At 37.7% G+C, this 12,733-nt stretch overlaps 3 protein-coding genes across 3 annotated transcripts; 2 read left to right on the forward strand and 1 right to left on the reverse strand.

The window, feature by feature from the left end:
* Positions 1 to 137: 137 nt before the first annotated feature.
* On the reverse strand, positions 138 to 1,265 carry LOC106315812. The gene is made up of 3 exons (XM_013753638.1): positions 1,097 to 1,265; positions 664 to 895; positions 138 to 580 (listed from the first exon to the last, which is right to left on the reverse strand). Exons 1-3 carry the CDS (start codon positions 1,195 to 1,197, stop codon positions 284 to 286), a joined length of 630 nt encoding a protein of 209 aa, XP_013609092.1. The 5' UTR covers positions 1,198 to 1,265; the 3' UTR covers positions 138 to 283.
* A 135-nt stretch (positions 1,266 to 1,400) lies between these two features.
* Positions 1,401 to 2,936, forward strand: LOC106315476 (protein OVEREXPRESSOR OF CATIONIC PEROXIDASE 3). The gene is made up of 4 exons (XM_013753216.1): positions 1,401 to 1,670; positions 1,763 to 2,128; positions 2,214 to 2,531; positions 2,627 to 2,936. The coding sequence occupies exons 1-4, from the start codon at positions 1,428 to 1,430 to the stop codon at positions 2,753 to 2,755; spliced, it is 1,056 nt and encodes a 351-aa protein (XP_013608670.1). The 5' UTR covers positions 1,401 to 1,427; the 3' UTR covers positions 2,756 to 2,936.
* A 1,360-nt stretch (positions 2,937 to 4,296) lies between these two features.
* Positions 4,297 to 5,702, forward strand: LOC106315832 (transcription factor HY5). Its single transcript, XM_013753659.1, has 4 exons — positions 4,297 to 4,549; positions 4,745 to 4,919; positions 5,024 to 5,180; positions 5,462 to 5,702. Exons 1-4 carry the CDS (start codon positions 4,453 to 4,455, stop codon positions 5,525 to 5,527), a joined length of 495 nt encoding a protein of 164 aa, XP_013609113.1. The 5' UTR covers positions 4,297 to 4,452; the 3' UTR covers positions 5,528 to 5,702.
* Positions 5,703 to 12,733: the final 7,031 nt, after the last annotated feature.

The following is a 12,733-nucleotide window of genomic DNA, read 5'->3' on the forward strand; positions in this document are numbered from 1 at the left end:
AACTAAACCCCCCATCAGTTTCATAGTTGAGCTACGCAGCTAAACTACTTATAGTATCGACTAGATAAACAAGAAACCTTTAACAAAAACATTTCATATTCTAGTCCGTCTCATGAACGATTGGTATAGCCTTTGAAAAAAGAAAAAAAAAGTAGGATTTGAATTGCTGAAACTGAGTAGAGTATACAAAAGAAACAACTCACAAAACTCAGGATACATGAGTGCTAATAACACGGCAAAGAGTGTGACAGTAATATTCTCCTAGACAGGACAACAAAAAAACTCACTTGAGCTTGGATTTTGAAGAGCTCATGAGAGGTTTAGCAATGGGACGAGCAGGAGCAGCCCTCGTGGCTTTCTTCAAGTTATAATTTATCATAGAGAAAGCACAGATCACCGCAATCACCATGGTTGGGTACACATAAACGGTTTTGCTCGGATCAGTATTCACTGGCTTCTTCAAAATCCCTTCTTTGACAAGACCCCAAACTAGCAGCAACGATCCAAACATGCCCATCCTACCAGGCTTTAGCAAACCGATAAAGGCCCCGGCTACAGAGAAGTAGCTCCCTGCAAGAACCTGGTTAAAATAACCCACTTAGTAACCGGTTGCTACACAACACAAAACAAACGGTAGAGATTATAGAATGAACCGAGCCGAACCTCAAGGCGCTGAAGATCGGGAACTGCAGATGCTTCTTTGACGTTGGTGAGATTGTAAAGATCTAACACATTTTCCCACTTTGGAAACGTCATGTTGGTGGCGAGACCATGGACAATAGCACCAGGGTATAAGAGACCCTTTATGACCGGAACAGGAAAGATCTCACTAGAAATCAACTGAGACGATGTCACATGGATCGGTGACATACACATTCCAGATCTACATGGTACCCTGTTTTTCACAAGTCAGAATCAAACCAAGTAATGAATGAATGATCCAAGAGTTCTAAATCTACTGATCAAAAGTTCAATTCTTTCGATTTTACTCTTGATTTAAATCGATTTAGCTAGCTTAATCTAGAGATCCACAAGCTAATACATGGCACAAGGAACTAGATCAAATTCGGAAACTTGGGAGAGTGAATCCATTTACCTGAAGAGAGGGATCTGGAGGATGATCAAGAGGAAGTAAACCCATGAGGCTATCGACGAAAAGTTCTTAATCCATCCCTTTGATTGCGCTGGATTCGCCATTATCAAGCTCGGAAGGAAAACAATCTAGAGAGAGAGATATACAGAGTGGACCCGTTGAAACCAGACGAAGCATAAAAACAAACGACTTTATAAACGGCACGCGTTGCTATATCGTAAACACTAAACAGCATGAAGGTTTTTTTTTTTATCTTTGAGGGTGAAGCGACGTCGTTTCGGTTCATATAAACGCTGCTTATTACTTCCTTCTGCTGAAAACAGCAAACAGTTTGATGATAAAAGCTATGGCGGTTGCCTTATCTTCTCCCGGCGTCGCCTTTCGTTCTCCGGCGTTATCTTCTTCATCAGGTCTATCCGCCGCCTCTAGAGTTCTCTTTCCGAATCAGAGCGCTAGCCCTTTTCTTCTATCTCTTCCAACTCATCGTGCTTCTCGCTCTGTACTTGTTTTTGGTCGTGGGAAGAACCGAAAGGGATTCGTTTCCTCGTCTTCTTCGTCTCCAAAGAAGAACAAAAAAGTAAGAAATGGCACAACTCATACTCATTCTCTCGTATCTCGTGAAAAGGTGAGAACTTGATTTAAAGTTTCAACCTTTTGATTTTTTGGCAGAAAGGTTTTGCCGGAGATGATAATGGAGGAGGTGAGGAGGCGGAAGAGGATGATCCATTTGAGGCACTGTTTAATCTACTGGAAGAAGATTTGAACAATGATAAATCGTCAATTGATGACGAGGAGATAAGCGAGGAAGACTTGGATAGACTAGCAGCAGAGTTAGCTGAAGTTTTGGGTGGTGGTGACGATGTTGATGGCATTGACTTGTTCGGTTCGGTTACTAGTGATGTTGCTGATGCTGATGATGAAGAGGATGATGATGATGATGACAGTGAAGAAGAAGATGAAAGACCGGTGAAGCTGAAGAATTGGCAGCTTAGAAGATTGGCTTACGCATTGAAAGCTGGGAGACGTAAGACTAGTGTAAGTTCCTTTGCTTACCATAAAGTTCAGTGTTGTTGGAATCATAGTTTAGCATAGTTCCTCTGGCTGTGTTGTGGTTCTGCAGATAAAGAATCTGGCAGCTGAGCTATGTCTTGATAGGGCTTATGTCCTTGAACTGCTACGTGACCCGCCTCCGAAGCTTCTAATGCTAAGTGCTACACTGCCAGATGAGAAACCGCCAGTAGCAGCACCTGAAAACTCATCACCACCTGATGCAATGGAATCATCATCAGCTGAAGATGCTGTAGAGGTTGAACCTGTGGAAAAGGTAAAAGAAGAAGCGGTCCATGTGATGCAACAGAGATGGTCTGCTCAGAAGAGAGTGAAGAAAGCTCACATTGAAACATTAGAAAAAGTTTACAGAAGATCAAAACGGCCCACTGTAAGGACCTTTTCTTTTTCCTTTTACATTGAGATCAATTCTATGTTAGTTGAATGTTTCCATCTCACATAGCTTTATGGATGTGTGCATTATAGAATGCTGTGGTTAGTAGCATTGTTCAAGTGACCAATCTTCCAAGGAGGCGTGTTTTGAAGTGGTTTGAAGATAGAAGAGCAGAGGATGGAGTTCCAGAGAAGCGAGCTCCCTATCAAGCTCCGGTTTAGTTTGATGTTTCATATTCGAAAATATAATGAGCTCCCGGTTCGGTTTGGTTTTGTTTCCTTCCTTTTTCGAAATTAAATAAATGTATTTGACATTAATGAATCAACAATTAATTTTATTTTAATATCTCCTAAACTATATTGGCGAAGTGTTTTTGCCACATGTAACTACAAACATTTTTACAAAAAAATGATGACATGGCTAACAAGATTGATGACATGACTTATAGTTAAATATGACATGGACAATCACATTTATTACTGACATATATTTTTGGTACATTTTATAAAATATGACAATAACTAATACATTACATTTAATGTTGATTTATATTTTTGTTAAACTTTTTAAAATATGGTAATAATTCATAAATCATCACTAAAATAAATATATTGAAATATGCATTATAAATTTCGAAATACATTATTTAATTGTATTTTTATAATTATACAATTTTTATTACTAATATTTTCAAAAATTTTTACATCTTTTTTAAAAAATTAATAAATTGTTAATCGTAATTTCATTAGTTTCTTTTAGATATCTACAAATTTTATAAATATTGTTTAGTTATAATTTTTAATAACTAAACAATTTTTATATGATTTTTAGTAATTTTATACAAGTTGATTTAATACATTTAACCAAAATAAATAAATAAAAAATTTATCTATGATTCGAATTTTAAATATATTATTTATATATTATTAAATGTAATTTAAAATAAATAAAATTATTATTTTTTTTAATTTTATGCTTAAATAATCAACTTTATATTAAATATTAATCAAAAATAATAAAATATATAATATTAATAAATTTTATTTTAAATATAATTTAAATTTTAAAAAATATATCACTGTGCATATGGTGCAGGAAAACACATAGTATTTCACAGAAATGTCAAAAAATACTATATATGTATATATATCAATCGGTTACAACTTGCAATACAATTCGGTTGATAAAATTTGGCCCATAAGTACATCAAAAATTAATTTCATATCTTGAAAACATTGGGGGTGATTGGTAGTTGCTGTAGGTGCTGTCCACAGCCCTATTTATTTCTAAAGCACCAAATTCAGAGCAATCAAGCTTTAAATTTTTTTTTTGAAACCACAACTTTAAAAATAACCTACAGGTGTACAAGTGCTCTGCAGAGCCAAATATCCAAAGCAATTTTTTAGTGCTTTCATAAAATTCTACAGAAATAAAATTTAAAGCCACAGTAAAAAATCTACAGATTTTTTTCTACAGCAAAAATTTTAAAGCTACAGCCATTACCAATCGGATCCATTGTCATAGTTGCGGGCCACGTGGCAAAACGAAAGAAATACGGCTAAACTCTCTGTCAAAAGGACAGACATATGGGCCCACTCTATTATACGCTTCCCATTAATCACCGTTAGATCCTGGAAAGATCTACGGGTCATATCTTCCCACGTTCCCATCTCATGTGCCTTTGGATCCTCGTATTTCCTCAAGGCTCGTACTCCTCCACGATTCAGTCTTTATATCCGTCCGATTCTACTTCGATCCGACGGCTGTAACCACAGTAATCTATTCCTTCCCGACAAGACTCGCAAGTAGATTTCTTCCCAGTTCTGTAAAGTCCCGCTCTTTTCCATCTCTATCTTCATCACCAGCTTCTGTAAATCCCAATCCATCTTCAAAGGAGATTCAAATAGTAAAGAAAAAAATGCAGGAGCAAACGACTAGCTCTTTACCTGCAAGCTCTCTACCGTCAAGCAGCGAGAGATCCTCAAGCTCTGCTCCTCATTTGGAGATCAAAGAAGGTTCAAAAAAATTAATCAATTGTATTTTTGCTTCTCACACGCTTTGATCTTATCGATTTTCAGCATCATGCATTTAATATAAAGTCAATCATCATCATTGGTTTTATCAATTGGGTCCAGCAGATCTTTAGAAAGATCCGTAATCTTCAATCTCGTTTTTAAAAGTCTTTCCTCTTTGTTTTTTTTTTCCGTCAGGAATTGAAAGCGATGAAGAGATACGGCGAGTTCCGGAGTTTGGAGGAGAAGCTACCGGAAAGGAAATCTCTGGATCGGCGACCGGTCAGGACCAGACACAAGCAACGGTCGGAGGAGAGGGTCAAAGGAAGAGAGGGAGGACTCCGGCTGAGAAAGAGACCAAGCGGCTAAAGAGGTTTTTTTTTTTTTTACCATTTACCGCTTAGAAGGTAGGTAATTTGGGTAAATAAAAGGTTGCGTGATGGGGAATTGTTTTGGTAATTGTGTGTAAATAAAAAGGTTGTTGAGGAACAGAGTTTCAGCACAGCAAGCAAGAGAGAGGAAGAAGGCTTACTTGGGTGAGTTGGAAAATAGAGTGAAAGACTTGGAGAACAGAAACTCTGAACTTGAAGAGAGACTCTCTACTTTGCAGAACGAGAACCAGATGCTTAGACAGGTATACGTTTTTTTATCTATCCCTCGCATCTGCAGTGTCAACGACTGAACATATTTGTTTTAAGAACCATCAATTTGCAAGCCTTAGGAACCATTCATCGAATAGAATACTAAGGAGCTTGAGATTAGTTCACAAATATATGTTCAGATTATTCAATGGTTCTTGGAATAGCTCATTCACAGCGTGGTTCTTGTTATGTCTGTGGTTTTGCTGTTCACGTGGTGGAGAAGATGATAATGCAAAGTTAGATTCTTTGGTGATATTGTTTTTGGTGCATGCAGATTCTGAAGAACACAACAGGAAACAAGAGAGGAAGCGGTGGTTCTAACGCTGATGCAAGCCTATGATCTCCTTGTTCTTGTATTATTATTTACCTGGATAAACTTTACAAGGAATTGTATTAAATAAATATTTTCTTGGATGTGACTTGTGACAGAATTATCTTCTAGTCTTTAGATTTTCTTTCTTTGTTTGTTTGATAGATTTGCTTAATTCAAAAGTTAATTTTGTTGTATTATGATATACAAGGTTGCTTGCTCTATCACGTCGGACTTTACTAATTCTGAAATATATATATATACATATATACAAGGGCGTCCCGTCCTACGGGCAGAATATTAGTTACATTGTTTAATTTTATCGTAAATCTTTGATTTTAGATACCATTGTTTATATGGTAAATTAACTTTTAGATTTGCTAATTGTGTTAACTTTTTGGTTTTTTTTCTTTCTAATTTAATAAGCATTGACTTATCATGGTTGGCAGATATATTAATTAATTAATATGAGTGTGATATAATTTTCTTAATGAAATATATATTTTTAATCAATCACAATTTTTTTTTAAATATGTTTTGAGAAATAGAAACAGTCGTGAAAATATTTGTACGCGTTTTCTTATTAATTGTAACAACGTATTCACAACAATTTACTTTCATAAAATTTTCACAACAATTTCAACTATTTATTTTAGAAATTATATGACGTCTAGTTATTATAATATTATAATATATTTTTTAGATTTTCTCAGTGTTTACTTCACTTTAATAAAAATAAGTAAAATGATTTTTTTAAAACACTACGGTCTTATCACGTTATAAATAATAAGTAAAATGAACTTAATTCTGTCTCATTTATAGATTTGTTCATGAAATAAATTGTTTTTTTTTTCTTTTTTTTTATACAGTTTTACTTAAATTAATGATTTACACGATGCAAAAGAAATAACTTATTCATTTTAACTAAAATTATTTCAAAATAGAAAATCTGAAACTCGTGGAATTTTATTTGTATCTCACTAAACTGATTTAGTGTATATAATACTGGTGAATTTTTTTGTAAGCACAGTTTGAATTAGAGAAAAAATGCTCTGTTAACATATTTTAAAAGGCTTGCTTGCAGGTCAAGTGTGCAGAGAATGCATGGTCATGTCTCCAAATTTATAAGCACTTCAGTTATTTTCCAGCTATAACATTGTCTGTGCAAGGCAAGATCTCGTCTAGAGGCATGTTGCTTACGTGCCTTTCTACTGATGCATTCATTGCTATACATATGCCTGCAGTTTCACTAATGCTCAAACAAACACATTAAAAAATTTGAACAATAAAGAAGAAGTTTATGAAGAAAATGTTGAAGAGGAAATAGATAAAATGTTGAAGTTCCAAGAACCAAAGAGTAGAAGAAAGAAAGACAACCTGTGGGAGGCTGAGTAGGTGGGAGTTGGTGACTACGAAGTAAGCTGTGCGGCTTCTTTGTGGATGTAGAGCGGATCTAGATAGCATGCTTCTGAGAGGATTGGATTGAACTGATGAAAGAGTTACCTATTTATACTTGAAGATTCACGCAATAGAAGTAATGGGAAAGTTGAAAGTTGTTGTTAATGATGGCGTGAATTCAACCGACTTGCTGTAACGTATCCAAATTTTTCTGACGGCAGTAGAGAGAATTCAATAAGACACCGGTTTTGTGTTCAATTAGGGTACGCCGGTACTCAATCGACTAACAGAACACGATTGTGAATCCATGGCGGTAGCATGACCATGATAGGACGACGGTGAGAACCTCAACTTCGAGACCCAAAGAGAGACAACTTTAGGTTTAGAGATGCAAGGCCCAATACGTTTTCTATTCAGGCCCTTTAAGCACATAAAAACGTACCACAAAACGTGAATTGCAAAGCCCATCAAAAGAGGAATAAATGAAACGGTGAGTTTCAGTCGTCTGGGACAGGTGTCGGCTACAGGGAGTTCGAATTTGTGCGCTGGCAGCTGAGGTGGACACTCTAGGAGGAATTCAAACCTTTTTTATATATAAAGAGAAAATTGTTGTTTTTCGAGGAGAGAGAAAAAGGCGAAAAAGACGATTTACGGTTATCAATCTTGGCAATCGACTCCGGCGACTGAGATAGAATCAACGGAGGATCCGGGAGATATAATAGCTCGGAACTCTTCTCCGGTGATGCAGAAGTCTTGGGTCACAGTAGCAAAGCAGAAACAAGTTCTGAAAAAATACGATTTGGAAGTCTCGAACTCGGAAGGAAGGCAGTCGGTGAAGGTTCCGTCGGAGATTGTTGATGAGGCTAATCCGCTCTGGAAAGACTTTGTGATAGCGCGATTCTTGGAAACAGCTCCACACGTTGCGAAGGTACATATGATTCTGAATAAGATGGGGAAACGTCGCAGAAGATCGATGTGTACGAAATGGATTCAGTGACAATGAGAATCAGGATTCCAAGTGAGGCGATAAGAGAAAAGATAGTAAGGCGTGGCATGTGGAACATTGCGGGGATTCCGATGGTGGTTTCTAAGTGGTCACCGGTGGAGGATGAAGCGAAGGGAAAACTAACACCATTGTGGGTGCATCTGACAAAGGTTCCTATGAGTATGTACTCTTGGGAGGGGTTGTGTTTCATATCGAGTGCAGCAGGTGTTCCTGATAAGCTACACCCAGAGACGATAGCTTGTAAGAACTTTGAGGTTGCTAAGGTGTGTGTAAAAGCGGATCTGTCGAAGCAATTACCAAGGGAGATTATTTTCATAATAGGAGGGGAAGAAGTAATGGTTGGGTTCACGTATCCATGGTTACCTTCAAAGTGTGGCACGTGTGGTAAATGGGGTCACTCTGAGATAATCTGCACCAGGAATAAGAAAGAGGAAGGTGAAAGGCAAGGGGTAGAGAAATCAGTGGAGTTACTCAAGAAGAGGTACAAACAGAGAAGCCAGATGAGCAGGAGAGTGAAAAAGATGAGATGGAGACAGAGAAAGAGGATAGAGATGCTTTGGAAGGGAGTAAAAGCATTGAAAGAGAAAGGGAATCTATACCAAATGAGAAAGATAGCTCTAATGCTACAAAAGAAGATAAGGGAGAGCAATCTGAGAATTGGAAGAGGGTCTCAATAGAAAAAGCCAGTAGAAGTCCGAGAAATTCTTCTCAAGAGCTAAAGTTTGGGATGGTAACAATAGTAACTCCTTCAAGATTTGCTGCTCTGAGTGATTTGGAGGAAAATAAGGAGGAAGAGGAGAAACAAATAATGGAGGATAAGGTGGGAAAGGAGTTTAGTGAAGAAAATCAAGTGGAGGAGGTAGAGCCAGGGGAGATTCAAACGGAGAAATCAAAGGTGGTAGAATCTGAAGCAGTTAGACAAATACTACCTAGAAACTCAAAAACATATCATCGGGTTCTCTCGGAGGGTTTAAATAAGAATGAGATAGGAGTAGGAGTTATGACAAGGGGTTCTCGGAAAAACCACTAATGGCTGGATTCTTCTGGAATGTCAGGGGCTTTAATAAGAAAATAAAGCAGGATGTAGTTCGTAACTGGGTCAGGAGTAACAATATGGAGTTTGGTTGCTTAATTGAAACAAGGGTGAAGGAGAGAAATGCAGGGGACATTATTAAAGAAGTGTTTGAAGGATGGGATAGTATTACAAATTATGAGTGTCATAATTTGGGGAGAATCTGGGTAGTTTGGAGGCAGAGTGTGAGGATGACTCCAATATACAAGAGCAGTCAGATTATTACTTGTTCAGTTTTGATGGAAGGTGAAGTAGAAGAATTTTTTTGTTCTTTTATCTATGCGGCTAATGGAGTGGAAGAGAGAAGGCAGTTATGGGAAGATATGAGAAATCATTATGATGCACCTATTTTTAAGGAGAAGAAGTGGATGCTAATGGGTGATTTTAATGAGATATTGGAGGGTGAGGAACATTCAGATTTTGAAGTTTTGCCGAGGTTTCCACAAGGTATGAGAGACTTTCAAGAAGTAGCTCGGTATTGTGGTCTGACAGATATGGGATATCAAGGCCCGAGGTTCACACGGTGTAACAAAAGGGAAGATGGGCTCATTTGTAAAAAATTGGATAGGGTACTGGTAAATGAGAAATGGCTTCATTCATCGAGAGCGTATTGTGTCTTTGAACCTGGAGGATGTTCAGATCACTTGAGATGTAGGATTCAGTTGAAGGTGGAAGAGGGGAAGAAAAGGAAACCGTTCAAATTCACAAACTCTATTGCAAAAATGCCTGAGTTCATTCCTTTGATGGAGGGTCATTGGGAAAAGAATGAAGCGTTATACCATTCCACATCAGCGATGTTTAAGCTAACGAAGCAGCTTAAAGCCTAAAAACAGCCGTTGAGAGCACTGAGCAAAGCAAAATTAGGAAATCTGCCAAAGAAAACCAGAGAAGCTTACGTAGACTTATGTGAGAAGCAAAAAGCAACTTTAGATATACCATCAAGAGCAGCTATTCAGGAAGAGGCAATGGCTTATGCAAAATGGCAAAGGCTTGCGTATTTGGAGGAAGAATTTTATAAGCAAAGGTCGAAGCTTCATTGGCTAGAAGTAGGAGATGGAAATAATAGATACTTCCACAATGTGACAAAGATAAGGGAAGTGAGAAATGGGATTAGGGAAATACTTTGAGCAGATGGTACTATAGCAAAAACTGGTGGGGAAATTAAAGAAGAAGCGGAGAAGTTCTTCACACAGTTTATGACAGCCCAACCGGAGGATTTTGAAGGGGTCACAGTGGAAAGATTGAGAGAGTTGTTAGCTTTTCAATGTAATGACATGGACTGTGAGAAGCTGGTGAAGGAGGTTTCTAGAGAAGAGATCAGGGAGGTGCTATTTAAAATGTTGAGGAACAAATCACCAGGACCAGATGGATATACAGTAGAGTTCTTTATAGAAGCTTGGCAAGTTATTGGAAATGATGTTACGGTGGCTGTGCAATCATTCTTTCTCAAAGGATTCTTGCCTAAAGGACTCAACTCAACTATCTTAGCTCTGATTCCAAAGAAAGAGGAAGCAAAGGTAATGAAAGATTATAGACCAATATCTTGTTGCAATGTACTGTATAAGATAATTTCGAAGCTCATTGCAAATAGGCTGAAAGGGGTTCTGCCTAAGTTTATATCGCTCAACCAGTCTGCGTTCATTAAAGAGAGGCTTCTAATGGAGAATGTGTTGTTGGCAACAGAGATTGTTAAAGACTATCACAAGGAAGACATATCTCCGAGATGTACTATGATGATAGATATATCCAAAGCCTTTGACTCGGTACAATGGCCATTCCTCCTCAACACGCTTAAAGCTCTTGGACTACCAGAGAAGTTCATCAACTGAATCTCATTGTGTGTCACCACAGCCTCGTTTTCTGTCCAAGTAAATGGAGAGCTGGCGGGTTACTTTCAGAGTAAGAGAGGGTTGAGACAAGGTTGCTTCTTATCTCCATACTTATTTGTAATATGTATGAATGTGCTATCAAAGATGTTGGATGAGGCAGCGTCAAAGGGGCTGATTGGGTTTCACCCGAAGTGCAAAAACATAGACCTCACCCACTTATATTTTGCCGATGATTTAATGGTGTTTGCGGAAGGAACTCAGAGATCTGTAGAAGGGGTACTGAAGGTCTTTGAGGAGTTTGACAAAATGTTTGGGCTGAAGATAAGCTTGGAGAAATCAACTTTGTTTATGGCGGGTATCTCAGAGCAGAAAAGAGGGGAAATTGTGAATCACTTCCCGTTTGCAGCAGGTAAACTACCGGTTCGTTACTTACGTCTACTTCTACTAACGAAAAGCATAATAGTGGTGGATTTTTTACCTCTGGTTGAGAAGATAAGGAAAAGAATAGGAACCTGGACAAGACGCTTTCTCTCCTATGCAGGCAGACTTCAGCTGATTAATTCGGTTATTATGAGTCTAGTTAATTTCTGGATGGCCGCATTCCGACTACCAAGTGGCTGCATACATGAAATAGAAAGACTATGCTCAGCGTTCTTGTGGTCTGGTGTTGAGTTGAATAGTAGGAAGGCAAGAGTGACTTGGAAGGAAGTTTGTAGAACGAAATAGGAGGGGGGCTTGGGTATCAGATCATTAAAAGAGATGAATGTGGTTAGCATACTGAAGCTCCTATGGATGATTCTATCGGCAGATTCACTTTGGGTCAGATGGATAAAGATATATCTTATTCGCAAAGGTACAATTTGGTCTATAAAAGAAACTTCGCAATTGGGGTCTTGGATTTGGAGAAAAATACTAAAGTACAGGGAGAAAGCAAAGATGCTCTATAAGGTTGAAGTGAGAAATGGTAGGAAAGCATCATTTTGGCATGATAAATGGTCCTTGCTTGGTTGTTTATTGGAGCTGCTGGGAACTGGAGGGTATATAGAGATTGGCATATCAACAAATGCTAAGGTTGAAGATTGTAGAAATCATAGATATCCACTTCTGAACAGAGTGGAGATGGAGATAGAGAAATTTAAAGAGAAGAGAAGGGTTGAGGAGGAAGATGTTTTCTTATGGAGGAATGGGAATGATAAATACAAAGAGAAATTCTCAACAAGTGAAACTTGGCAAGCCATACGAGAGAAACATCAAGTGAATGATTGGCATAAAGTGGTTTGGTTCAAACATGCAACGCCTAAATTTGCTTTTCTGGTCTGGGTTGCTATGCGGGACAGGCTCACAACAGGAAATCGAATGTCGCAGTGGGGTATCAATATTGATACTCCTTGTATTCTATGTCAAGACCCTATGGAATCTATTAATCACCTCTTCTTTGAATGTACGTTCTCTGAGCAAGTTTGGCTAGCTCTGGCGAGGGGGGTTCTCAAGGACAAGTACACAACGATTTGGACAGACATTATGAGGATCATCACTGATGAAAATCAAGATAAGCTTCTTCTCTTCACAATCAGATATTTGTTTCAAGCAACAATTCATATTATTTGGCGAGAGAGAAATAGAAGAAGGCATGGAGAAGCAGCTTCGCCACCTGCTCTTCTAGCTAAATTAATTGACAAGACAATGAGAAACAAATTTTCTCTGATTCAGAGGAACGACAAGAGACTAGAAGGAGGCTTGAGGTTCTGGTTTTCAACTAGATAAAGCTAAAATGAAGATGGAGTCTGACAAAAGAGAGTTTTCTATTTGATTTTATAAAAAAGTTTTGTATAGGAAATCATAAGAAAGGATGCACATAGTTGTAACCAGGTTTTTTTTTTCTGAATTCAATTTAACATTCAATTTTAAAAAAATATATATATATATATATA

Source organism: Brassica oleracea, chromosome C9 (genome assembly GCF_000695525.1).
Source record: "Brassica oleracea var. oleracea cultivar TO1000 chromosome C9, BOL, whole genome shotgun sequence".
Taxonomy (NCBI): domain Eukaryota; kingdom Viridiplantae; phylum Streptophyta; class Magnoliopsida; order Brassicales; family Brassicaceae; genus Brassica; species Brassica oleracea.

Coding starts and splice junctions, on each gene's coding strand:
- LOC106315812 (XM_013753638.1), bottom strand. CDS start 1,197: ATGGCGAATCCAGCGCAATCAAAGGGATGGATTAAGAACTTTTCGTCG. Junction 896..1,096: donor CTCCAGATCCCTCTCTTCAG/GTAAATGGATTC, acceptor TGTGAAAAACAG/GGTACCATGTAGATCTGGAA. Junction 581..663: donor CCGATCTTCAGCGCCTTGAG/GTTCGGCTCGGT, acceptor TATTTTAACCAG/GTTCTTGCAGGGAGCTACTT.
- LOC106315476 (XM_013753216.1), top strand. CDS start 1,428: ATGATAAAAGCTATGGCGGTTGCCTTATCTTCTCCCGGCGTCGCCTTT. Junction 2,129..2,213: donor CTGGGAGACGTAAGACTAGT/GTAAGTTCCTTT, acceptor GTGGTTCTGCAG/ATAAAGAATCTGGCAGCTGA. Junction 2,532..2,626: donor GAAGATCAAAACGGCCCACT/GTAAGGACCTTT, acceptor TGTGCATTATAG/AATGCTGTGGTTAGTAGCAT.
- LOC106315832 (XM_013753659.1), top strand. CDS start 4,453: ATGCAGGAGCAAACGACTAGCTCTTTACCTGCAAGCTCTCTACCGTCA. Junction 4,550..4,744: donor TCATTTGGAGATCAAAGAAG/GTTCAAAAAAAT, acceptor TTTTTCCGTCAG/GAATTGAAAGCGATGAAGAG. Junction 5,181..5,461: donor AGAACCAGATGCTTAGACAG/GTATACGTTTTT, acceptor TGGTGCATGCAG/ATTCTGAAGAACACAACAGG.